Source organism: Mobula hypostoma, chromosome 12 (genome assembly GCF_963921235.1).
Source record: "Mobula hypostoma chromosome 12, sMobHyp1.1, whole genome shotgun sequence".
In the NCBI taxonomy this organism is placed as follows: domain Eukaryota; kingdom Metazoa; phylum Chordata; class Chondrichthyes; order Myliobatiformes; family Myliobatidae; genus Mobula; species Mobula hypostoma.
The window spans coordinates 94,565,588-94,591,409 of NC_086108.1; the positions used below are offsets into that span (position 1 = coordinate 94,565,588).

A 25,822-nucleotide genomic window follows, 5' to 3' on the forward strand; every position below is an offset into this window, starting at 1 on the left:
TCCCAGGAATCAATCTGGTGAACCTTCTTTGTACTCCCTCTATGGCAAGGATGTCTTTCCTCAGATTAGGGGACCAAAACTGCACACAATACTCCAGGTGTGGTCTCACCAAGGCCTTGTACAACTGCAGTAGTACCTCTCTGTTCCTGTACTCGAATCCTCTCGCTATAAATGCCAGCATACCATTCGCCTTTTTCACCGCCTGCTGTACTTGCATGCCCACTTTCAATGACTGGTGTATAATGACACCCAGGTCTCGTTGCACCTCCCCTTTTCCTAATCGATCACCATTCAGATAATAATCTGTTTTCCTATTTTTGCCACCAAAGTGGATAACTTCACTGGAGCTCTTACAGAACTGGGTCTCCCTTTCCTCCAGTCGATGTCCTCCGAACTCCACCGACTCTCGAATGGTACCACCCTTGGTGGTTGACCAAACGTTCCACATGAGTCTGTCCTCGTCTCCTCTCCTCGCCGAAGACCCTGGGCCTCGGACTCCTGCTTGGAGTCCGTTCCTCACCCATCTTACAGCATCGCGTCTCCTTTCTCTGTCCCCAAAGCCCGTGAAAACAATAGCTTACAGACACACAAGAAAGAGTAACATTTATCCCAATTGGTTAGCAAATTAATACAATTCTTGTTATCAGTAATTATAACCCAAACAAGCTGCTACCGTTAACTCAGCAGTTAACATTACAGAGAAGCCATTTTATTATAACATAACAAAGAAGCCATTTTACTAGCCCTAGCAGTAACATAGAAGAAGAAACCCCTTACACATTGATAATGTAATGGTTTCTCCATAGCAGCAATTTTTGGGTTATGGTTGGAGATAATGGGGTTAGGAATGCTGTTGTTCTTTCTTGTGAGTCTGGAAGAGAGATTTTCGCGGTCTTTTGCTGGGGAGAGATGAGGAGAGAAGACGCGAATGGAGAGAGTTGGTAGACTGCCAGACGGGGTGGACTTGGAGCGAGGGTCCAAAGGCAGCGATGGTCGGAGGAGGTCGATGGTGGACAATAGGTTTATCAGTGAGCTCCAACATTGTGCAATAGACTGTTTCATAAAATTGGGCCCTTCTTTTTTTTTCATTTTCTTTACTAACCGTATAGTCAAAGTAAGAATTATAAAGCTTACTCGTTTAATCACATATTGTGTACTGTTTGTTATTTCAGGGTACTGATTTATAACAGGGGACACATCGTGCAGCATCCACCCAAATGATATTTCTTAAGTTTGGCCGGGCCAAGGGCTATCACCCCCTATATTAAGCTGCTAGCCAAAGCGAGAGTTACATGTATGTACTCGGGAGATGAACACAGATGTGAGCCAATGCATCAACATGGTCATGCAGATTACAGAGGAGGAGGTGTTTGCTGTCTTGAGGCAAATTAGAGTGGATAAATCCCCAGAGCCAGACAAGGTGGTCCCGCCAACCCTGTGAAGGCTAGTGCAGAAATTGAAGAGGCCCTAGCAGGGATATTTCAAACATCCTTCACCATGGGTGAGATGCCGGAGGATTGGAGGATAGCTAAAGTGTTCCATTGTTTAAGAAAGGCTGTAAGAATAAACCAGGAAGTTATAGGAAGGTGAGCCTGACATCTGTAGTGGGTAAGTTACTGGAAGGCATTCTAATGGGCTTGGTATATAAGTATTTGGATAGATGGGGACTGATTAAGGATAGTCAGCATGGCTTTGTGCATGGTAAGTCAATTCTATGGAGTTTTTCAAAGGAGTGACCAGGAAGGATGATGAAGGCAAGGTAAAGGCTGTTATCTACATGAACTTTAGCAAGGCTTTTGACAAGGCCCCACATGGGAGATTGATCAAGAAGGTTCAGTCACTCGGCAGTCAAGATGAGTTAGTAAATTGGATTAGACATTAGCTTTGTGGGAGAAGTCAGAGAGTGGTAGTAGATGGTTGCCTCTCTAACTGGAGGCCTGTGACTAGTGGAGTGCCGCAGGGATCGGTGCTGAGTCCATCATTGCTAGTCACCTATAACAAAGATCTGGATGATAATGTGTTAAACTAGATCAGCAAAATTGCAGATGACAGCAGGATTGTGTGTGTAATGGACAGTGAGGAAGACCACCAAAGCTTGCAGCGAGATCTGAACTATCTGGAAAAATAGGCTGAAAAATGGCAGATGAAATTTAATGCAGACAAATGTGAGGTTTGCAAGCATGTTGCCTGGACTTAAGGACCTGAGTTATAGGGAAAATTTGAAATGTTTGGACTTTATTCCCTAGAACACAGAAGATTGAGGGGAGATTTGGTAGAGATATTCAAAATTATGAGGGATATAGATAGGGTAAACACAAACAGGCTTTTTCCACTGAGGTTAGGTGAGACAAGAACTAGAGGTCATGGGTTAAGGGTGAAAGGTGAAATGTTTAAGGAGAACGTGAGGGGTGACTTCTTCACTCATAGGGTGGTGAGAGTGTGGAACAAGCTGATAGCATAAGTGGTAGGTGCAGGTTGATTTCAACATTTAGAAGAAATTTGGATAGCTACATAGATGGAAGGGGTATGGAGGGCTATGGTCCGGGTGCAGGTCGATGGGATGAGGCAGATTAATGGTTTGGAGCAGACTAGATGGGCCGAAGGGCTTGTTTCTGTGCTGTAGTGTTTATGGCTCAATGACCAAGATAAGCAAGAGAATTTTTTTTTACACAAAGTGTGGTAGTTGGCTGGAATGGTCTGCTGGGGGAAGCAGATAACAGAGTTTAAGAGGATTTTAGATAGATGCATGAATTTAATTCAGCATTGTGCTCAAAGCAGACATCATGGGGCAACGGGCCTGTCCTTGTGTTGTACTGTTCCATGCTCTATGAAGGACAGTGACAATTTCAGAGTCTAGGTTCATTAGTTCTTTTTCCCAACACTGTGATTCGATCTAATTACCCACTCGGAAACTGGAGCTCCAGTCTGTTTAGGCTCTTCACTCACTGCCGTCGACCCTGAGCCCAAAGATCAGGACTCCTTCCCATGGAGGGGTGGGACTACGAACACTGCAGGTGAGAAGTCTAAGGACTTCCCCGAATTTCCCTCACTTCTTTAAATGTGGTTAGTCATTCGAACACTTCTGGAGAAGCTGCATCACACTTTACTGTAGAGGCAATTCCCTCAAGCCTGTATTACAAAGCTGGTATGGTAGTGTGGAGTACAGCAATCTGAGTTCGATTCCCGCCATTGCCTGTAAGGAGTCTCTACGTTCTCCCTGTGACCACGTAGGTTTCTTCTGGGTGCTCTGGTTTCCTCCCACAGTCCAAAGATGTACCGGTTGGTAGGTTGTTGTAAATTGTCCCATGATTAAGATTAGATCGGGTGACTGCTGAGCGGTGTGACTATTCCACACTGTAACTCAATAAATTTAAAAAGCAGATTCAGCTAAGAACTAACATTAACAAGAGATGCCTACTAGCTTTTCCATTGCTGCGGCGAATATGGCTACTTCTTACTGCTTGCTTTACCTAGATTAAAACTCTTCCTGCTTCTCCACCTTAGCAATTTAATAAAATTGAGGCTGGCATGGAAGACCTTGTCATGATGGAAGACCATCTTGTAGAAGGTGTCAATGGGGAGATCTCCAGTAGGATCTGCATACTTCAGAGTTGTCATGGGGGTATAAAGGGTGTTTGTTTGGTGACGGAACGGTGGGTTCTCTGACAGGATGATCTTCATTGTATGCTGGTTATAAAAACAAAGAGAAAATTTGCGTAAACTTTAAGCCACAAAGTGAGTTAGAATTCATAAGAATTAGCTCTAGAACTTTCCCTGTGCTGTCCCTTGCCTGCCTCCTCTCCAAAATCTCCACAGCCTGAGTGTCTTTGGTTTTTGATTCCAAAGTATTAAGATCATATCTTAGGACAAGGGTTCCCAACCAAGAGTCCACGGACCTCTTGCTTAATGATATAGATCCATGGCATAAAAACGGTCAGGAACCCTGCTTTAGGAATATTTAAGAGACTCTTAGATAGGTACGTGGATGAAAGAAAAATGGACATAGCAAGATTAGACCCATTTGACCCATTGTGGCAATGTGTGGAGGAAAGAGCTAGATTGATCTTGGAATAGGTTAAAAGGTCAGCACAACATCATGAGCCAAAGGGTCTGTACTGTGCTGTAATGTTTTATATTCTATTTCACTCAGAGTCCACAGGGACCAGAGAGAATGGTGTCCACCTGGAGAGACCTCAGTGGTGGCAGGCAGCCAAAGTTATTTTCATCCCAGTGAAGAGGTCTTGCCCTGGAAAGCCTGTGCAGAAACATTTTTAAAAGCTTTCCTTACTGGACAAGATTGCAGTTTACAGAGAATTATTGTGGAACTATGGGACAATCTCAGGTTGAAAACACTGCCATTTAAAGGTGTTGCTGTTGCTTTTCACGCCTTGTGGCGCATCGGGTTCCATTTTTGCAGCTTCTTTAGCATTTGTCTGATTTTTACAAGGCCAAGTTGCTAGCTCGATGCTCAACCCAACATGGAAACATGTGCAAGGGGCCGGTCGGATTGAACCTGGGACCACTCACCTTGAAATCTGGTGCTGTTGCCACCACACCACCGGCCAGCATCTTCAGATTCCGACTCCGATTTACTTATCATATGCACATTGAAGCATACAGTGAAATGCGTCATTTGCATTCAAAACCGACACCTTTAAGGATGTGCTGGGGGCAGCTCACAAGTGTCACCACATATTAACAGTGCCAACATAGCGTACCCAACAACGTTCAGCAGAACATTGCAGGCAGCAACAACAACAACTAAAGGTCATTGAGGACATTTATAAAAGGCGATGACTCAGAAAGGTGGCATCCATCATATTGGACCCCCATCACGCAGGACATGCTACCATCTGAGAGGGGGCTCAGGAACCTGAACACAAACACTGCCATCAGATTTCTCCATGGCCAATGAACTACAGAGACTACCCCACAGTCCTTTTGCTCTCTTTTTGTTCGACTTATTTAATTTTTAAACGTTTAAATATTTCTTATAGTTAATTATATATTTATATATTGCACTGTACTGCTGTCACAAAACAAGTTTCATGACATATGTTAGTGATAATAAAACTGATTCTGATTCTGAACAACAAGACAACCACAGCAAACAAACCCCTTTTTTCTTTCTTTCTCTCTCTCTCTCTCTCTCTCTCTCTCACAACACACACACACACACACACACACACACACACACACACACACACCTTGCAGAAATGTTTGGGTTAACGGCTACCACTTTTAATTTATTAGTGGAATACCATCACACCCCACCCTGAGTTGGACATATTCCATCACTGCTGGCTCAGAGTTCTGGAAATCCCTGCTGTAAAAATCTCTTTCACCTCATGCAATGCAGCAAGTTAAGATGTTGGTTCATCATTACCTGCTCAAGTATAATTGGGAAGGCACTATTTCTCTATTGCATTTCATCTTGTAATTTAAAAATGCCACCCACATCTCCTGAACAATTAAGTCTAACAGATGGTAAATCTGAGGACAGAAGAGTTTAAAATGACCAAATACTTTCCATATAACCATATAACAATTACAGCACGTAAACAGGCCATCTCAGCCCTTCTAGTCCGTGCTGAACTCTTACTCACACTTTCCTTTAAATAAACTTGCACCTGAAATGATTTCAAATGTTATTGCTCTGCAGTCCAAAGTTCAATAAACTCTGTTCAATTATTGTACCTCAGCCACTTGATCTGCACTTTGTCCCAGGCTTGAGAATATTTCCTTATAGTTTTGCAAGTAAATGTTTGTGAACATGTCCCTCGTTTCTTGGTCTGCGGCAGACAAATCGATTTTCATTCCTTCTTCATAAACCTTCTTTTCAAACTCAGTGACCACAGGACCAGGTTCGATCAGAGTTATGCTGCCAGATAAAAGGGAAGTCGCTTTATCAGAGGGATGATTACTTTGAGCAGTAATTAATGCAGAAAGTCTTCTTGTTTAATAAATTTATCTTTTCTAACAACTGAACTGTTCAGCCAGACCAGCATACAAAAACAAATTCAAAATAAAATTCTTAATAACATTTTGTTATATTCTAAAAGAAACAGTTACATAATTATTGTAAGACATTTGTTTTAAACCATTTATATTACAATAACAATGCCAAACTTAGTTTTCTGAAAAAAATCAGTGTTTATGTTGTAAATGGTTTGACAGCCAACTCTCCCGCAGAGAAAACATCAGAACTATTTTAATCAATGATAATATCAATTTAAATTCATGCTCAGTAGGAAGGTTGTGGTCTAATTGTACCATGGACTATATACTGTGTATAGAATCTGGTCTGATATCCCACTCAGCACTGAGGGACTGGAGCATTGCCAGATGAGCCAGAATGGGATATCAACTGGCTGCCCAAGTGGTCTCGAGACAAAAATGGCAAAGGAAAACTGGTGGTGCCTGCACTAATTCTCCATCATTGAGCACCCACAAAAGCTGAAGAATCTGGAAACACCCAGGAGGTCAGGCAGCTTCTGTGGAAAGAGATATTAATGTTTCAAGTTTAAACCCTTCTGGTAATCACCAACGTCCACATTACTATGTCAATCATTGATTTTCTGTCTGCAGCGTGCAATCTAGCTGTCACATCTGCTTCCAGAACAGCCTTAACTTCATTTTCAAAACAATCCTTTGGCTTCCTTATTTTCCAGCCTGCAGTACCTTTGCTGCAATCTGCTGGAAGATCTGCAAGCTTTTTGTTTCAGTTAACTTTATTAGAAATATCTTTTTCAATGTAGTGTGCCAACATTCTGCCAGTCTTGCATCTGGTTGCAACATTGAAAATTCTACTGCTGGAAAGCATTTTAAGAAGTCCTGAGGATATGATAAGGCTTTAGCTAAATATTTATTTTAAGATAAATTACTATCAATAGTACAGTTGTACAGTCAGATAAAACACTCTCTCACAGCGTCATTGACCCAAGTTCATTCAGAATCAGGATCAGTTTTATCATCACCAATGTACATTGTGAAATTTGTTGTATTGCAGCAGTACAGTGCAATTCATGCAAGAATCACTATAATTTATAATAAGGAATATATTAAAATATATAAATAGTGCAAAAAAAGAGAAAAATAGCAAGGTAGTGTTTATGGGTTCATGATGGAGGGGAAGAAGCTGTTCTTAAAACATCAAGTGTACGTCTTCAGGCTCCTGTACCTCCTCCCTGATGGATCTCAGGAGATGTCTGTGTGAAGTCTGCATGTTCTTTCTGTAACTACACATTTCTTCTGCTTATTTTGGCTTCCTCCCACACATCAGAGACGTGTAGATGGTAGCTGTAAGCTGCCCCTCCTGTTTAGCCAATTAGCAGAATCCAGGGAAGATCCTGATGAAGGGTCTCAAGCCAAAATGTCGGCTCTTTATTCCTCTCCAAAGATGCTGCCTGACCTACTGAGTTCATCCAGCATTTCATGCTTGCGTGTGTGTGTGTGTGTGTGTTTGTGTTACTCTGGATCTCCAGCATCTGCGGAATCTCTTGTGTTTATCAAAGATGGGTAGTTTCCATTTCAGGCCTCGGAATCATCCCTGATTTTCACTGTCCCACAACTGGACACTGTGGCTACTGCTACCAAGATCCTTTGCTTTGTATCTCTCTTCTTAATCGTTCCAATTCTGCCTCCTCTAAATGGACTTTAAAAGTGACCTCTCATCAAGCTGTTGGTTATCTCCACGTAGCTCTATGTGGCATCCTGTTCAATTTTCGTGTGGCAGCGTCCTTGTGAAGTGTTTTTGGTTAAATTGCGTTGTCAAAGAATGCTGTATTGATACATTTCTAGAAAGCTCAATGGGCTAGATATGGGTAGGATGTTTTTGCTAAGACCATGAGGGATAGGAGCAGAATTAGGCCATTTGGACTATCATGCCTACTCTGCCATTTCATCATGGCTGATCCAATTTTCCTCCCAGCCCCTATCTTCTGCCTTCTTCCTGTATCCCTTCATGCCCTGAACAATCAAGAATCTATCAACCTCTGCCTTAAATATACAGAAAGACCTGACCTCCACAGCTGCCTGTGGCAAAGAATTCCACAGATTCACCACTCTCTGGCTAAAGGAACTCCCCCTCATCTCTACTCTGAAAGGATGCCCTCTATTCTGAGGCTGTATCCCCTGGTCTTAGGCTCTCTCACCACAGGAAACATCTTCTCCCCATCCACTCTATCAAGCCCTTTCACCATTTGATAGGTTTCAATGAGGTCACCCTTCATTATTCTGAATTTTGGTGAATACAGGCCCAGAGCCATCAGACGCTTTTCATATGACAAGCCATTCAATCCTGGAATCATTTTCATGAACCTCCTTTGAACCCTCTCCAGTTTCAGCACATCCTTTCTAACATAAGGTGCCCAAACCTGCTCACAATACTCCGAGTGAGGCCTCACCAGTGCTTCAACATTACATCCTTGCTTTTATATTCTAGTTTTCTTGAAATGTATGTTAACGTTACATTTGCCTTCCTCACCACAGACTCAACCTGCAAATTAAGCTTTAGAGAATACTGCACAAGGACTCCAAAGTTCCTTTGCATATCAGATTTTTGTATTTTCTTTCCATTTAGAAAATTTTCAACCTTTTTTTTTCTTCACCAAAGTGCATGACCATACACTTCCAGACACTGTATTCCATCTGCCATTTCTTTGCCTATTCTCCTAATCTGTCTAAGTCCTGTAGTCTCTTTACTTCCTCAAAACTACCTACCCCTCCACCAATCTTCATATCGTCTGCAAACTTTGCAACAAAGCCATCAATTCTATCATCCAAATCATTGTCATCTGCCTCCAAGTACGCTAAGGCCTCATCCTTAGTAATCAGCTCTAATATCTTCCCAACCACTGAGGTCAGAGTAACTGGCCTATAGTTTCTTTTCTTCTGCCGCTCTCCTTTCTTGAAGTGTGGAGTGACATTTGCAATTTTCCAGTCTTCCAGAACCATTCCAGAATCTAGTGATTCTTGAAAGATCATTGTTAATGCCTCCAGAATCTCTTCAGCCACCTCTTTCAGAACCCTGGGTTGTGCACCATTGGTCCAGATAACTTATCTACCTTCAGACCTTTTAGTTTCTCAAGAGCCTCCTCTCTAGTTATGGTAACTTCTCACACTTCATGCCTCCTGACACCTGGAGCATACTGCTAATGTCTTCCACAGTGAAGACTGATGCAAAATACTTATTCAGTTCATCCGCTATTTCATTGTCCCCTATTACTACCTCTCCAACATTGTTTTCCGGCAGTCTGATATCCACCCTCACCTCTCTTTTACACTTTATGTATCTGAAGAAATTTGAGGTATCCTCTTTAATATTATTGGCCAGCTTACTTTCCTATTCCATCTTTATCTTCTTAATGACTTTTTTAGTTGCCTTCTGTTGGTTTTTAAAAGCTTCCCAATCCTCTAACTTCCCACTAATTTTTGCTCTATTGTATACCCCCTTTTTGGCTTTTATGTTGGCTTTGAATTCTCTTGTTACCATGATTGTGTCATCTCTCCTTTAGAATACTTCTTCCTCTTTGGGATTATATATCCTTGGCCTTCCAAATTTCTTCCAGAAATTCCAGCCATTCCATGTCATCCCTGCCAGTGTTCTTTTCCAATCAATTCTGGCCAACTCCTCTCTCATACCTCTGTAATTCCCTTTACTCCCCTGTATTACTGATACATCTGACTTTAGTTTCTCCTTCTCAAATTTTTAAGATGAATTTGATCATATTATGATCACTTGTGTGTTGGCGCATGGCCAAGTGGTTAAGGCGTTTGTCTAGTGATCTGAAGGTTGCTAGTTCGAGCCTTGGCTGAGGCAACCTGTTGTGTCCTTGAGCAAGGCACTTAACCACACATTGCTCTGTGACGACACTGGTGCCAAGCTGTATGGGTCCTAATGCCCTTCCCTTGGACAATATCGGTGGCGTGGAAAGGGGAGACTTGCAGCATGGGCAACTGCTGGTCTTCCATACAACCTTGCCCATGCCTGCGCCCTGGAAACCTTCCAAGGCACAAATCCATGGTCTCATGAGACTAACGGATGCCTATAATAACAATCACTTACCCCTAAGGGTTCTTTTACCGTAAGCTCTCTAATCAATTCTGGTTTATTGCACAACACCCAATCCAGATTAGCTGATTCTCTAGTGGGCTCAACCATGAGCTGCTCTAAAAAGACATCTCATAGGTACTCAAGAAATTTCCCCTCCTGTAATTCAGCACCAACCTGATTTTTCCAATCTATCTGCATATTGAAGTCCCCCATGACTGTTGTAATATTGCCCTTTTGGGCACATCCTTACTACTGTTTGGGGCTCTGTATTCAACTCCCATCAGGATCTTTTTACCCTTGTAGTTCCTTAGCTCTAAACACAATGATTCAACACTTTCCAACCCTATGTCACCTCTTTCTAATGATTTGATTTCATTTTTTACCAGCAGAGCAACACCAACCCCTCCCCCACATTCCTGCCTATCCTTGCGATACAATATGTATCCTTGGACATTAAGCTCCCAGCTATAATCTTTCACCCATGATTCAGTAATGCCCACAATATCATACCTGACAATTTTGCAACTGTGCTATGCACATTCAGGTACAACACCTTCAGTCCTGCATTCATCCTTTTTGATTTTGTCACACTATGCTCAACCTTTTCATTCCTAACTTTGCCTGAGGTCTTACCAACATCTGCCTCCACAACCTCTCCACTAACCATTCTGGCACTCTGATTCCCACCTCTTTACAACTGTAGTTGAAATCCCACCATGTAGCATTAATAAACCCTCGTGCTAAGTTATTAGACCCTTCCAGTTCAGGTGCAAACTGTCCCTTTTGTACAGGTCCCATCTTCCCTGGAAGAGACCCCAATGATCCAAAAATCTTATGCCCTCCCTCCTACACCAACTCCTTAGCCACGTATTAAACCGTGTAATCTTCCTAGTTCTAGCCTCATTAGCATGTGGCACAGGTATCAATCCTGAGATCACAACGTTGGAAGTTCTGCCCTTTAATTTAGCACCTAACTCCCTGAACTCCCTATGGAGAACTTTGTCACTCTCCCTACCCATGTCATTAGTACCAACATGGACCATGACTTCTGGCTGTTCACTCTCTCACTTAAGAATGCTGAGGACAAAATCCGAGATATACCAGATCCAGGCACCCAGGAGGCAACGTACTATCTGGGAATCTCATTCTGGCCCACAGAACTTCCTGTTCCTGGCTGAGGAGTCTCTCTCTCTCTGTAGCTTCATTGATTACATTTGTACTGAGATTGATGAATATGCCAGTGGCTGAACTTCATTAGGATTTGGTATGTCATCAAAGACTTACGCAAAGTTCTGCAGTTGTATGCTGGAGAGCATTCTGACTGCATGGAATGGAAGCTCCAATGCACAGGATCAAAAGAGACTGCGGAAGGTTATAGACTCAGCCAGTTCCATCACAGGCCCTACCTTCCCCACAATCGAGGACATCTTCAAAAGCAGGTGCCTCGGGAAGCTGGCATACTTCTTTAAGGACTCTCACCCCCCAGGACATGTCCTCTACTCATTATTACAATCATGGAGGAAGTACAGGAGCCCGAAGACCCACATTCAAGTTCTTTCTCTACGCCATCAGATTTCTGAACGGTCCATAACCCACGACCATTTCCTTACTGTTTCTATTTTGCACAACTTATTTTTTATGCAACTTTTAGTCATGGTTTATGTCTTGCACTGTACTGCTGACACAAAACAGCACATTTCATGACTCGCGTTAGTGGTAACAAACATGTTTCTGATTTGATTCTTCTGAATCGTAAATTAGATTTTTGGATATTAAAGCAATCAGGGTATTAGGAGGATGATGTTATGGTAGAAGATCAACCCTGATCTTATCGAACGGCAGGGGCCAGACTGTGGGCCAGACTCGAGGACCCAGATGGTCTACACCTATGTATTGTTCGTACATTCTATGTATGTAATTGGAAGTTATTTGTGTTTAAATATTTATAGTCCCTGGCTCCAAACTAAGATACGTGTTATCTAAAGGTATTAAGTTTTCACTGATAAATAGCAATTTGTATGGGAAGGGATAAACTGTAATGTTTAACGTATGCCGTAAGGTTCAGGAATAGTTGTTACCCTTTCAACAATCAGGTTACTGAACCAGCGTAGATAACTTCACTCACCTCAGCCCTTAACTAGTTCCACAACCTATGGATTCATGTTCAAGGACTCAACAACTTCAGCATGTTGTTTAAAAACAGTGCAAGTTGAGACTAGCAACGCTGAATATCATCTGAGGCAACTTTCACATCCAGCTCAACGCTGCCTTTGACAGAGGAGTCTTCAGTCAGCACCTTTTCAGTCCATGGCGGCTTGCTCAACGGCTCTGTTTAAGGCAGGAGTCCATGGACCGCTCGATAGGGGAACCTTAAACTTTAAGGTGTGACTTAGTGGGAAACCGCCTTACATCTAATTTCAGCACTGAAATACTGATGTCCAGGCTGACACCCCAGTGCAGGCCAAAAGAGTACTGTACAGTTGGATTATATGGAAGAGGCTGTATATCAAAGTCCTATATGCTCCATCAGATAGGCTTCAGGGAAACCATGCCACTATTATGAAAAGGAGCAGGTTGGTTTTCTCCAGCACCTCGGCCAACGTTTATTCCTCAAGGGACAGAGCACAGCAGAGGAAAAAGAGTTTGAGGAACCGTCGTCACATTAAATGGTGAAACAGACTTGAACGGCCTACTCCAGTTCCTAGTCTCTTTTGATCTTGAACTCATCTGGCAAACACTTTCTGTGCAGGCAGCAGCCTAGGGCATGCCAGCCTGCTTACAGTTGGAGCCTGCATGTGGCTGCATGCGGGTAGCTTGAATCAGGGCCCAGACCTGGCTCAGGCCCAAAGCTGATTAAAAATGATATAATATACTTCAGGATGAGTGATGGCCTTGGATTTCTTCAGCTCTGCTGGTAAATCATTTGTTGTCCAGGGCATATTAGCAGTCATAGAGTCCTAGAGTCATAGAAAAGTACAGCACCGAAAAGGCCCTTCAGCCTATCCAGTCAGTGCTGAACCATTTAAACTGCCTAGTCCCATTGACCTGCACCCAGATTATAACCCTCCATAACCCTCCCATCTATGTACCTATCCACACTTCTCTTAAATGTTGAAATCGAGCTTGCATGCTCCACTTGTGCTGGCAGCTCACTCCACACTCTCACCACCATCTGAGTGAAGGTGCTGCCCCTCAGGTTCCCCTTAAACTTTTCATCTATCACTCTTAACCCATGACCTCTAGTTGCAGTCTCACCCAACCTCAGTGGAAAAAGCCTGCTTGCACTTACCCTATCCATACCCCTCTTAATTTTGTATACTTCTGTCAAATCTCCCCTCTATCTTCGTTCCAAGGAATAATTTAATCTTTCCTTATAACTCAGGTCGTCCAGTCCTGAAAACAACCTTGTAAATTTTCTCTGTTCTCTTTCAACCTTATTTACATCTTCCCTGCAGGTAGATGACCAAAACTGCACACAATACTCCAAATTAGGCCTCATCAAAGTCTTATACAACTTCAGCATAACACCCCATCTCCTGTATTCAGTACTTTGATCTATGAAGGCCAAAAGTTTTCTTTATGACCCCATCTACCTGTGCCACCACTTTCAATGAAAGTGTATTCCCAGATCCCTTTGTTCTACTGCAGTCTCATTGCTCTTCTGTTCACTGGATAAGACCTACCCCGGTTTCCAGGTGGGACCTGAAAATCATGAAGCTCCATGTGTTTAAGGTTTGTTATGGAGCAGACTGAGGTAAAACCAGCAAAGGATTTTCCTGATGAAGGGTCTTGGCATGAAACATCAAATCTTTATTCCTTTCCATGGATGCTGCCTGGCTGCTGAGTCCTTCCAGCATTTTGTATGTGTTACTCTGGATTTCTAGAACCTTCAGAATCTCTTGTGTAAAGGACTTTCCTGATGATCCACTCAATTTTATCTCTTCTTAAGATCAAGCCCATCAAATTTGGATTGGCAGTGGATATGAATGTAATGGAAATGGATCTCCAGGCCAGTTATCTTATCCCTCGGACCCTTTAAATGATCATATGATGATCCGTATGAAGGATCACAGACTGTTTATTCCTCTTGTAAATGCTGCCTGACCTGCTGAGTTTCTCCAGCATTGTCTCTGTATTCATATGTGATGCTCCAGTTAGGATCTAGAGTCTGTTCAAGAGGTTTTTCACCTCAGCAAGGGGAGCTCTTCTGTGGCCTTCAGCTCCTAAGCATTTGTTGGAACAATTTCTCATCTGCTCCCCAAATGTTACCCCATCCATGGGTGCCAATGGACACTGGGATCAGAAGGTGATGTCTGGTCAACCAGATTTCCATTAGCAGGGTTGAACAGACAACAGACTAAGTGAATGGGTTGCACCATAATCATTCTTAAACGAATGTTTGTGATCATGTTATGAATTTCAAGTCTTGCCTATATCAATCACCAGATATACACACCACCCATTGTACTGCAATAACATGGATGTTTTTGAACAGTGATCATTTGAATAATGGAATGAACTACACAAGAAGCAACTCGTCTTTATCAAAGTAAACACAATGACACCTACTTCAGTTTGAATTTGATGGCCTGGATCGCCAAACTTTCACAAAATCCTTCCACTGCAAATTTTGAGGCAGCATAGACATCATTGAACAATATCCCTATAAAGGAAAGTATTAGCCAAGTCATTCCCGTATCAAAGGCAAAGCAAGGAAGTAAAAAGCAAGAAGGCATCATTTCTTCGCAGCATTCTTTAAATCAAAGCTGAGCTGTGGAAGAATTTTAATCAATCTATACTCATGAATCATCATGTTGTAAGATATACACTCAAGGTCCAATCCATTTTAACAGGTACAGGAAGTACCTAATAAAAGTGGTCACTGAGTTATGTCCATGGTCTACTGTTGCTGTAGTCCATCCACTTCAAGGTTTGACATTTTGTGCATTCAGAGATGCTCTTCTGCACACCACTTTCATAACACGTGGTTATTTCAGTTACTGTCATCTTGAACTCATCTGGCTATTCTCCTCTGACCTCTCTCATGAACAAGACAAACTGCCACTCATTTAATGTTTTTTCCTGTGTCTCTCTTCTCACACCATTCTCTGTAAACTCTAGAGACTGTTATGTGTGAAAATCCCACAAAATCAGCAGTTTCCACCCCATCTGGCACCAGCAATCATGGTCAAAGTCACTTGGATCACTTTTCCCCCCATTCTTATGTTTAGCCTGAACAACAGCTGAACCTCTTGACCATGCCTGCATGCTTTTATGTATTGAGCTGCTGCCACATGATTGGCTGACTAGATATTTGCATTAATAAGCAGATGTACCTAATAAAGTGGCCACTGAGTGTGGTGTAGATCGTACCTTGAATGCCCATGACACTACTGATCACCACGATGTGGCCCCTCTTCCTCCTTTTCATGTCGGGCAAAATTTCTTTAAGGAGTCTAACAAGTCCGAAGAAGTTAGTGTCCATAACTGTCTTCATCTCATCCAAGGTCTGGCACTCAATGGGTCCAATCATCCCCATTCCAGCATTGCTGACTGGTATAAAAGGTACATAGATTACACAAACACAGAGCAACTCCTCCTTTTCGATTCTCCAGACCTGGTTAATCTCTGATGACATGTAGATTATCTGTATTTTAATATACTGTACTCATTATACCAAAATCTCCCAAAATTTATTATGAGATTTTCTTAGATAATGCCGCTCTCTAATTTTACTGTGCTGAATTGCAAACCTGTTCATTATTTTGTTAAAACTATAAGTGGAGAAATTAAAATTAGTCACTGGGAGGAAGGGAGAGGTAATGTTTTACAACTCTCAGCCTTGAATGGTGCCTTGCTTCCTATTCCTACTTCAAAGCATCCGTCTACAGTAGAACTCTTTTGATGTGCTGCTTCAGGACTTTGGTGGTGCTGGATGAGCAGACTTTCCAGATCATCAGATCAAGGTAGAAGGAGATGAGTTACACAGCTCTCGTTACATGCACATGCGGTCCAACTCTTTGAGTGATTATGCAGAAAGTTTGAAGTTAATAACTCATCAGGGGTGATTGATACGTTCATGGCCTAAGGTAGAAGGAGATGAGTTATTAACTTCAAACTTTCTGCATAATCACTCAAAGAGTTGAACTGCGTTTGCAAGTAAGTTGTACAACTCATCTCCTTCTACCTTAGGCCATGAACTTATCAATCACCCCTGCTGTGACACTTTCTAGAGGTCCAAGATCCGTATGCTCCACGATCGCTAGCCTAAGTGTGTAAATGTAGGAGGGGACTATGTTGAAAAATAAATGTGCTAGGTTTTCTAAAATTGCCTCCTTCTACCTTAGGCCACGAACATATCAATCACCCCTCGTATATGCTATACATACTTTGAGAATAACTTTACTTTGAATTTATGAAAAGTGGTTTAATGTGTTTATAGTGTGGTGCAGAGACTGAAGTAAATGATAGAGGGATAGTGGGCTAATTAGAATGGTTAATCAGATTGCGATTAACCTGAGAAAAGAAACATTTAAGATGGTGCAAAGTTTTTTTTTGTTTTAATAGCTCTATAGAACTTTCCAGAAGAGAACTTTAGGAAAAGACAGTTTGCTGGGTGAGTGGTGTCTGTAATGATATTTCCTGCCTGCTTCTTTGTCTGGGACACATCCAAGTCCTGCAGTAATGACAGACTGCAGCTATTGATGCCCTCGCTGATGGCAGTGTAGAATTGCACCAGTATGTTCTGGGGAAGATGGAATTTTACCAACTGCCTCGAGAAGTTCAGTATGTCCTCTGCTGAGCTGTTTACTTAATGAAGGAGATAAGATTCCCCACATGAGGTCCTCGCACTTTTAGTACAATTTTTAAAGCATAAACTTTGCAGTAAATCTGATCAGTTTAAAGGAAGAACGGGAAACAGAACAAGATAAATTTCATAGGAGAGCAATAACCATGGCCACGGTGAGGGAGAGGGAGCATGGATCCAGGATCCTGGTGAACGGAAAGACTTTGGGAGCCAGGGGCCCATTGAGTGGAGGGGACTGTGGGAACCTGAGCCCTGGCAAGCTAGAAGGAAGAGTACGAACTGGAGGACTGGGGATTCAGAAACAAGCTGGGAACCTGGACTCAAAAGTATTAAAGAAACTTTTGATCCTGCTCCGTTATTGGATCAGTGATTACATCCCTCGTAACATGTAACAACATTAAGCTTCATTTTAATTTTTCTGAGGAAGGAGGAGAAGATGGCGGCGCGACACAGCTCGCAGCGGCCACTCCGGTGGTGATGTCTGTTATTTGTCAAGTAGGGTGCCATGCACAATCCTGATTTGATGGAGACGGAAGTGAGAGCATGGAGGATCATCTGGTGAAACTCTTGAAATGCCTGCTTCACTGCTGCTGCTGCTACTGTGCGGTCCAGAATCTCCGAAGGGGAAGGCCCGGAGTCCTTGGCTTTGCTTGTTGCTCGGCAGCCGGGGTGGAGTCAAAGCGCTCGGCAGAGGATGGTGTTCGGAGAGGCTGTGTCGGACGGACTCAGAGTCCGCTGCGGTCGGGTGCTTCCAATGGTGCTGCATCGGCAAGTTGTGCTTGGGGGTTCATGGCAGGGAGAGTTTCTTCCTTCTGTCACCTGTGTGAGATGATGAGGCTATCGGGACTTTGAGACTTTTTTTTTACCATGCCCGTGGTCAGCTCTTTATCAGATTATGGTATTGCTTTGCACTGTTGTAACTATAAGTTATAATTATGTGGTTTTGTCAGTTTTAGAACGTAGAACATAGAATAGTACAGCACGTTACAGGCCCTTCGGCCCACAATGTTGTGCCGACCCTCAAACCCTGCCTCCCATATAACCCCCCATATTCCTTCATATACCCATCTAGTAGTCTCTTAAACTTCACGAGTGTACCTGCCTCCACCACTGACTCAGGCAGTGCATTCCACCCACCAACCACTCTTTGAGTAAAAAACCTTTCTCTAATATCCCCCTCGAACTTCCCACCCCTTACCTTAAAGCCATGTCCTCTTGTATTGAGCAGTGGTGCCCTGGGGAAGAGGCGCTGACTGTCCGCCCTATCTATTCCTCTTAATATCTTGTATATCTCTATCATGTCTCCTCTCATCCTCCTTCTCTCCAAAGAGTAAAGCCCTAGCTCCCTTAATCTCTGATCATAATGCATACTCTCTAAACCAGGCAGCCTCCTGGTAAATCTCCCCTGTACCCTTTCCAATGCTTCCACATCCTTCCCATAGTGAGGCGACCAGAACTGGACACAATACTCCAAGTGTGGCCTAACCAGAGTTTTATAGAGCTGCATCATTACATCGTGACTCTTAAACTCTATCCCTCGACTTATGAAAGCTAACACCCCGTAAGCTTTCTTAACTACCCTATCCACCTGTGAGGCAACTTTCAGGGATCTGTGGACGTGTACCCCAAGATCCCTCTGCTCCTCCACACTACGAAGTATCCTGCCATTTACTTTGTACTCTGCCTTGGAGTTTGTCCTTCCAAAGTGTACCACCTCACACTTCTCCGGGTTGAACTCCATCTGCCACTTCTCAGCCCACTTCTGCATCCTATCAATGTCTCTCTGCAATCTTTGACAATCCTCTACACTATCTACAACACGACCAACCTTTGTGTCGTCTGCAAACTTGCCAACCCACCCTTCTACCCCCACATCCAGGTTGTTAATAAAACTCATGAAAAGTAGAGGTCCCAGAACAGATCCTTGTGGGACACCACTAGTTGCAATCCTCCGATCTGAATGTACTCCTTCCACCACGACCCTCTGCCTTCTGCAGGCAAGCCAATTCTGAATCCACCTGGCCAAACTTCCCTCGATCCCATGCCTTCTGACTTTCTGAATAAGCCTACCATGTGGAACCTTGTCAAATGCCTTACTAAAATCCATATAGATCACATCCACTGCACTACCCTCATCTATATGCCTGGTCACCTCCTCAAAGAACCCTATCAGGCTTGTTAGACATGATCTGCTCTTCACAAAGCCATGCTGACTGTCCCTGATCAGACCATGATTCTCTAAATGCCCATAGACCCTATCTCTAAGAATCTTTTACAACAGCTTTCCTGCCACAGATGGAAGGCTCACTGGTCTATAATTACCCGGACAATCCCTACTACCATTTTTGAACAAGGGGACAATATTCGCCTCCCTCCAATCCTCCAGTACCATTCCTGTGGACAACGAGGACATAAAGATCCTAGCCAGAGGCTCAGCAATCTCTTCCCTTGCCACATAGAGCAGCCTGGGGAATATTCTGTCACGCCCCGGGGATTTATCCGTCCTAATGTATTTTAACAACTCCAACCCCTCCTCTCCCTTAATATCAACATGCTCCAGAACATCAACCTCACTCATATTGTCCTCACCATCATCAAATTCCCTCTCATTGGTGAATACCGAAGAGAAGTATTCATGGAGGATCTCGCTCACTTCCACAGCCTCCAGGCACATCCTCCCACCTTTATCTCTAATCGGTCCTACCTTCACTCCTGTCATCCTTTTGTTCTTCACATAATTAAAGAATGCCTTGGGGTTTTCCTTTACCCTACTCGCCAAGGCCTTCTCATGCCCCCTTCTTGCTCTTCTCAGCCCCTTCTTAAGCTCCTTTCTTGCTTCCCTATATTCCTCAATAAACCCATCTGATCCTTGATTCCTAAACCTCATGTATGCTGCCTTCTTCCACCTACCTAGATTTTCCACCTCACTTGTCACCTATGGTTCCTTCACCCTACCATTCTTTATCTTCCTCACCGGGACAAATTTATCCCTAGCATCCTGCAAGAGATCTCTAAACATCACCATATGTCCATAGTACATTTCCCTGCAAAAACATCATCCCAATTCACACCCGCAAGTTCTAGCCTTATAGCCTCATAATTTGCCCTTCCCCAGTTAAAAATTTTCCTGTCCTCTCTGATTCTATCCTTTTCCATGATAATGCTAAAGGCCAGGGAGCGGTGGTCACTGTCCCCCAGATGCTCACCCACTGAGAGATCTGTGACCTGACCCGGTTCATTACCTAGTACTCGATCTAGTATGGCATTCCCCCTGGTCGGCCTGTCCACATACTGTGACAGGAATCCGTCCTGGACACACTTAACAAACTCTGCCCCATCTAAACCCTTGGAACTAATCAGGTGCCAATCAATATTAGGGAATTTTAGTCTTGGTTTGTCCTGTGTTTTCTTGTGATATCGTTCTGGAGGAACGTTGTATCATTTTTTAATGCATGCATTTCTAAATGACAATAAACGAGGACTGAGTGTCCTCATAATCTAATCTAATCTAATTCCAGAGTTGCCACATATTTTAAATAATGCCTATCATTGAAGTAACTTTATTGGTGAAAATACCGTATTTTGTTCCCTCAAGATGTTAGTTTTAACACCAACAGATCTTATCATTGAAACAAATTCTACTGATAGGTGCTTGTTTTAAAACTAGATCAGTAAAATAAGTCACTCATAAGAGAAATTTCTCTTGAAGTGGATTGTTTCGATTACTGATATCTGATTAGATTTGAGTAGGAAGAAAGTGTGTGTCACGAAAGCAATGTGTTTAAGAACTTTATGAGAGAGGGAGAGGGAGAGGTGGGGGAAGAGGGAAAGGAAGAGGGAGAAGGACAGGGAGAGGGAGAGACCATACTTAGAGGTGCAAGGAATGAATTATAGATTTTGAAACTAGTGGTGAGGGATCTGTTTTGTGGGCCCATCATGTACCTAAACCCATGAAAATAAATCAGTCTGCTATACTGATCGGTACCAGAGCCAAATGGGTTAAATTGTGGGAACAGATTGTATAATCTGAGTGTAGAGATTAAATAATGATGTAATTGAGATGGTGAAGATGATTAAAGGATTTGACTGACTACTCAGGGAGAAAAATACATTCTTCTCTGTGGGGGAATCTGTCAGAAGAAGATTAAATAATTAAAGGTAGCCCCCTGCTGTTCAGGACAAATTCAGGAAACATATTTTCACACAAAGGGCAGTGCAGATCTGGATTCAGATTAATTTATTTATCACATCTACATTGAAACATACAGAGAAATGCACCATTTGCATTAACAACCAACACAATGTAGAGACATGCTGGGGGCAGCCCACATGTTGGAACCCTCTCCCACCTTAGAGGCTGGGTGACCCCTGAAACTTTTAAAACTGTGCTTTGAGTCATGTGAAGGAATGTGGAACCAAGGCAAGTGAATAGGGTTAAGATGCAGATCGGCATCAATTCAGAGGAAAGGCAATAGGACAGGGGATGAATAACCTGCTGTTAACATTCTGGAGAGGTTTCCTATATGTTACATTTATAAGCAAAATTCACTTTTACATCAGATTGCCTTACCGAGTATATCGATTTTCCTGTTGGGGATACTGTTGACGCAGTCTTGGATAGATTTTTCACTGCAAACATCCAGCTGTTTAATCTCCAGCGTTTTTCCCAGTGCACTTCCAGCAATATCCACAAGATCTCTCCGTTTGTCCAAATTTCGCATGGTGGCATAGACTGCAAATGAAACCACAAAGAAAGAATATGGTCGTATTGATTGTATCCTTCTCCATGGGCAAGTATCTCAAGGAGTTCAGAAGCTACCAGAACATTTCAGCACAATTACACAAGAATATACTGTATACAACAACTGGAGCAGGAGTACAGCGCCAGTCCTCTCAAGCCTCTTTTGCTCATGCTGGTCTCCAGTCTGTTTCTAAGCCAGGGGTTCCCAACCATTTTTAGCCATGGACCCCTACCATTAACAGGAATCCATGGACCCCATGTTGGGAACCCCTATTCTAAACCAATTCAAAATTACCTTCAATCTTTCAAATATTTATCTCCAATTCAAATATATCTCACAATCTGTCTTTCACCACCCTTAGGGGTAGAGAATTCCAGAGATTCCGTGCCAAGAGAAGAATATTCTATAGATCTCAGTTATAAATGACTGGCCCCTTGCTTTGTAGCTTGTTCATGCTCTCAACATTTTCCCTGTCAAATATCTTTAGGATTTTATTTGTCTGATAAAGGAAATCCTTCTAAGCTTCAGGTTGTACAGACCCAAACAATCAGGCCTCTCTTGATAGGACAAAGCAGTCCATAAAACCATAAGACCACAAGACACAGGAGCAGAATTAGGCCATTCGGCCCATCGAGTCTGCTCCACCGTTCCATCATGGCTGATCTATTATCCTTTTCAACCCCATTCTCCTGCCTTCTCCCTGTAACCTTTGACACCCTGACTAATCAAGGACCTATCAATCTCTGCTTCAAATGTACCCAGTGACTTGGCCTCTACAGTTATCTGTGGCAATGAATTCCACAATAAATTCTACTGTCACCCAGGTGTTAACCCAGTGAATCTCCTTTGTACTGCTTCCAAAGTTACTAAATTCTAAGAAGACCAGAACTGTGATCTCACCAACATCCTGTACATCTTTAGTCCTAAATAATTAAACACAATGGCTTCTGGTAAATAAAGGCAGAAAATGCCGGAAATACTCAGCAAGTCAGGCTGCATCTGTTGGATGGGATCAGATGAGGGGTCGTCAGCTGAAACGTTCTAGTTTAGTTTCTTGTCCCTCTGATCTGGTTCATCGTGCTGAGTATTTCCAGAATGTTTTCATTTGTTTTTAGTTAGGTTTAAGCTGCCAATACTGATAACAATGCATTTTCTGTAGTGACTCCCCACCTCCTCCCTTTAGCTCAATCAATTAGCAAATTGTATTGACAATTTGTTTAAATTCAGATCAATTAATCCAGGTAAACAGGTAACAGTGAGAGATTTTCACCCTAAATGTCAACAGATCCAGATTAGTTCTGATGACGAAGGTTCAACCCGAGACACTAACTCTCTCTTTCCACACATGAACCTGCTGAGTATTCCCACCACTTTTTGTTTTGTTTCAAATTTCCAGTTTCAAAACCTGATTTTCTTAAAATTTTCAGATCCATATTAGTATTATCTATTCTTTCACATTACCATAAACAGCCTCAGATTCAGTTATAGTTACTACTTCTGCACTTTATCTCAATGTATAAATTTGCAAATGCGACAGAAAAAAAATCAGTGCCAAGGAAGTATCAAGTGCATGTTCCAGAGTTGAGTTTGCTGTTGAAGCAGACTAAGGGTGATTTTTTTTCATTGCATGCATTCAGCTGATTATTCTCTTGTTCTTCACCCAATTCCTACTCACCTTCATACAAGCAGTGGGTCCTGGACCCAAGAGCAACAAATGAACCGATGTTTGGCTGTTTTAAGCGCCGAGCCAGGTTGAAAGGGTTGGGACATCGGTGCCAAGGGCAAAGGACGAACCGGTATTCATCTCACTGCTCCGTGAGGTTCACTCACCTCAGCGCCGAGCTGAATCTGCAGCTGTGGCCTGACACTCACTCACTCACCTCGCTTGCTCCGTGGCTCTGGCCTGCAGCCGTTGGGCACCTGGCCCAGCTTCACTCACCTCAGCGCTGAACTGGTTCCGTGCCTGTGCCTTGCAGCCATCAGGCTGCTGGATCAGTTACAGAGCTGAACCGGCTTCTTGCCTGTGGACTCACTTTCAGGAATTCTGCGGTTCATATTCTGTGTGTTATTTGTTAACTTTGTTCTTTTTTTTTTGCACATGGGCGGTCGTTAATGTGTAGGTTCTATTCTGTTTCTTTGAACGTTGAATGAAACCATTCCTTCCAATCTCTGTTTTTCCCTATTCATCTTTGGTTTTCACTTCATTTCTGCTTTTTGTTTTCTCCCTATTTTTATCTTACTTTTCTCTCCCACAAATGTTCAAGTTCTTCTCTCTCAATCATATTGTACTCATCTAATTATATTCTACTTCTGTCTTTTCTTCTTTCTTTACCTGCACCATCTATCCTCCCATGTCCTTGATTCTGTTTAAATATGAACATAAGAACATAAGAAATAGGAGCAGGAGTCGGCCATCCGGTCCATCGATCCAGCTCCGCCATTCAATAAGATCATGGCTCATCTGACCATGGACTCATTTCCACCTACCTGCCTTTTCCCCATAACCTTTAACTCCCCTACTATGTCCCATAAACTAACTATAGCAGCCCATAATACCACGCCTTTATTATGAAGCAATGATTACATTCTCCTTTACCCTCTACTGAAAAATGACACTAATCAATCTTGAAACTCTTTCTATTAACGCCAATGCGTTGTCTCTTCAGAGATTTTCATTATCCCTGCTCTGTTCATATCCCGGTCACAGTCTCCCCAAGGGACAAGACATTCTGTTTGTAACTCACCCAGAAATCGCTTTTTTTCATCCCTGGCTAGTTCATTTGCGATGGCCAAGCCAATCCCAGAGGAACAACCTGTGACCAAGACTGTTCTTTGAGCCATCCCTGCCAGGTTGCAAGGTGGAGAGAAACGATTTGGCCTTGAGAAAGCAATGCATTCATTTATCAGTGTTATGGACTCAGCGCTTCCTGAACTCACATCCCTCGGATCAGAGGGATAATCTCTCACAGACAGATGGCCAGCACAGAAAGACTGACGACGTAAGCATGATACAAAATATCACCTGCGCTTGTACATTGAGTAAAGCAAACCTTGTCAGTAATTGCATAAGCACACACATGTCTACGTCCCATTGCCTGCGTTTTATTTTAATATTCAAATAATGTGAAGTGATGGGTGAGTTACTACACCAATGGAAAGAGTTCTAGTGAATTTTTTGCTTTGCAGTTTTCAGTTCCAGGTGTGATGGGACTGAGTTAAAAGGAACTTCCTTGTAACATTATTCATTTATTGCAGAGTAGGCCTATCCAGCACCGCCCAGCAATCCCCTGATTTAATCCTAGGCTAATCACAAGACAACTTACAATGACCATTTAACCTAACAACCTGTACGTCTTTGGACTGTGGGAGGAAACCGGAGCACCCGGAGGAAACCCACGCGGTCACAGGGAGGACGTACAAGCTCCTTACTCGCAGCCGCGGGAATTGAACCTGGGTCACCTGTACAGTAAAGCGTTGTGCTAACCACCACGCTCCCGTGCTGCCCTATTAGACAATAGTTTGCTTTTATTAATACACACATTGAACTTATTTGAGTTTGAACAGCAACCACTATTTAATGCCCTACTAAAACATGTTTATTTAATGCAAATGTTTTGACTAAAGCTAATGCCCTATTGCAGGCTTTTGGCATCTTGTGTTAAGTAATATTCCCACTCTCCATTCAGTCCAATGGGACCATCCTGGCTATACACAAACTCCCATCTCTCTTCACCAATGTACATAAATTGGGCATCTCTGTGCCCCTGGTCCACTTCATCAGGAGGCTAAAGAAATTTGCCATGCCCCTGCCAATGCTCCAGTATTTTGTGTGTGTTGCTCTGAATATTTCTCTTATTGAACCAGTTAGTTGTTTAGTTGATCACTTGGTGGAGAGGACTATTTCTGACTCAAGGTCAAAGTACAGCTGGCAGATCTTTGCTGGGATTAGAATCTGTAGGATGGGAACTGGAACAGCAAACAGAATGCTGGGAGAGTTCAGTCTTGCCGCAGAGTTTCAACCCAAAATGTCAGCTTACACCTTTTGCCTCCACAGATGCCACCTCACCCAACTTGAGTTCTTCTAGCATTCTGCTCATTCAAGATCCCAGCATCTTTTTTGACTTCATAGATACGCCCTGTTTCCATGGCTTAGAGAAATGGTATGATTAAACATGAAGGAACCAAGGGGATATATTTACATCAGTATCATCTGCAAAA

At 42.8% G+C, this 25,822-nt stretch overlaps 1 protein-coding gene across 1 annotated transcript; it reads right to left on the reverse strand.

Moving 5' to 3' along the window:
- Positions 1–398: 398 nt before the first annotated feature.
- Positions 399–24,448, reverse strand: zgc:109982 (uncharacterized protein LOC553564 homolog). The gene is made up of 6 exons (XM_063065046.1): positions 24,349–24,448; positions 21,433–21,594; positions 15,428–15,607; positions 14,624–14,717; positions 5,698–5,881; positions 399–3,687 (listed from the first exon to the last, which is right to left on the reverse strand). The coding sequence occupies exons 1-6, from the start codon at positions 24,443–24,445 to the stop codon at positions 3,448–3,450; spliced, it is 957 nt and encodes a 318-aa protein (XP_062921116.1). The 5' UTR covers positions 24,446–24,448; the 3' UTR covers positions 399–3,447.
- Between the last annotated feature and the right edge of the window lie 1,374 nt (positions 24,449–25,822).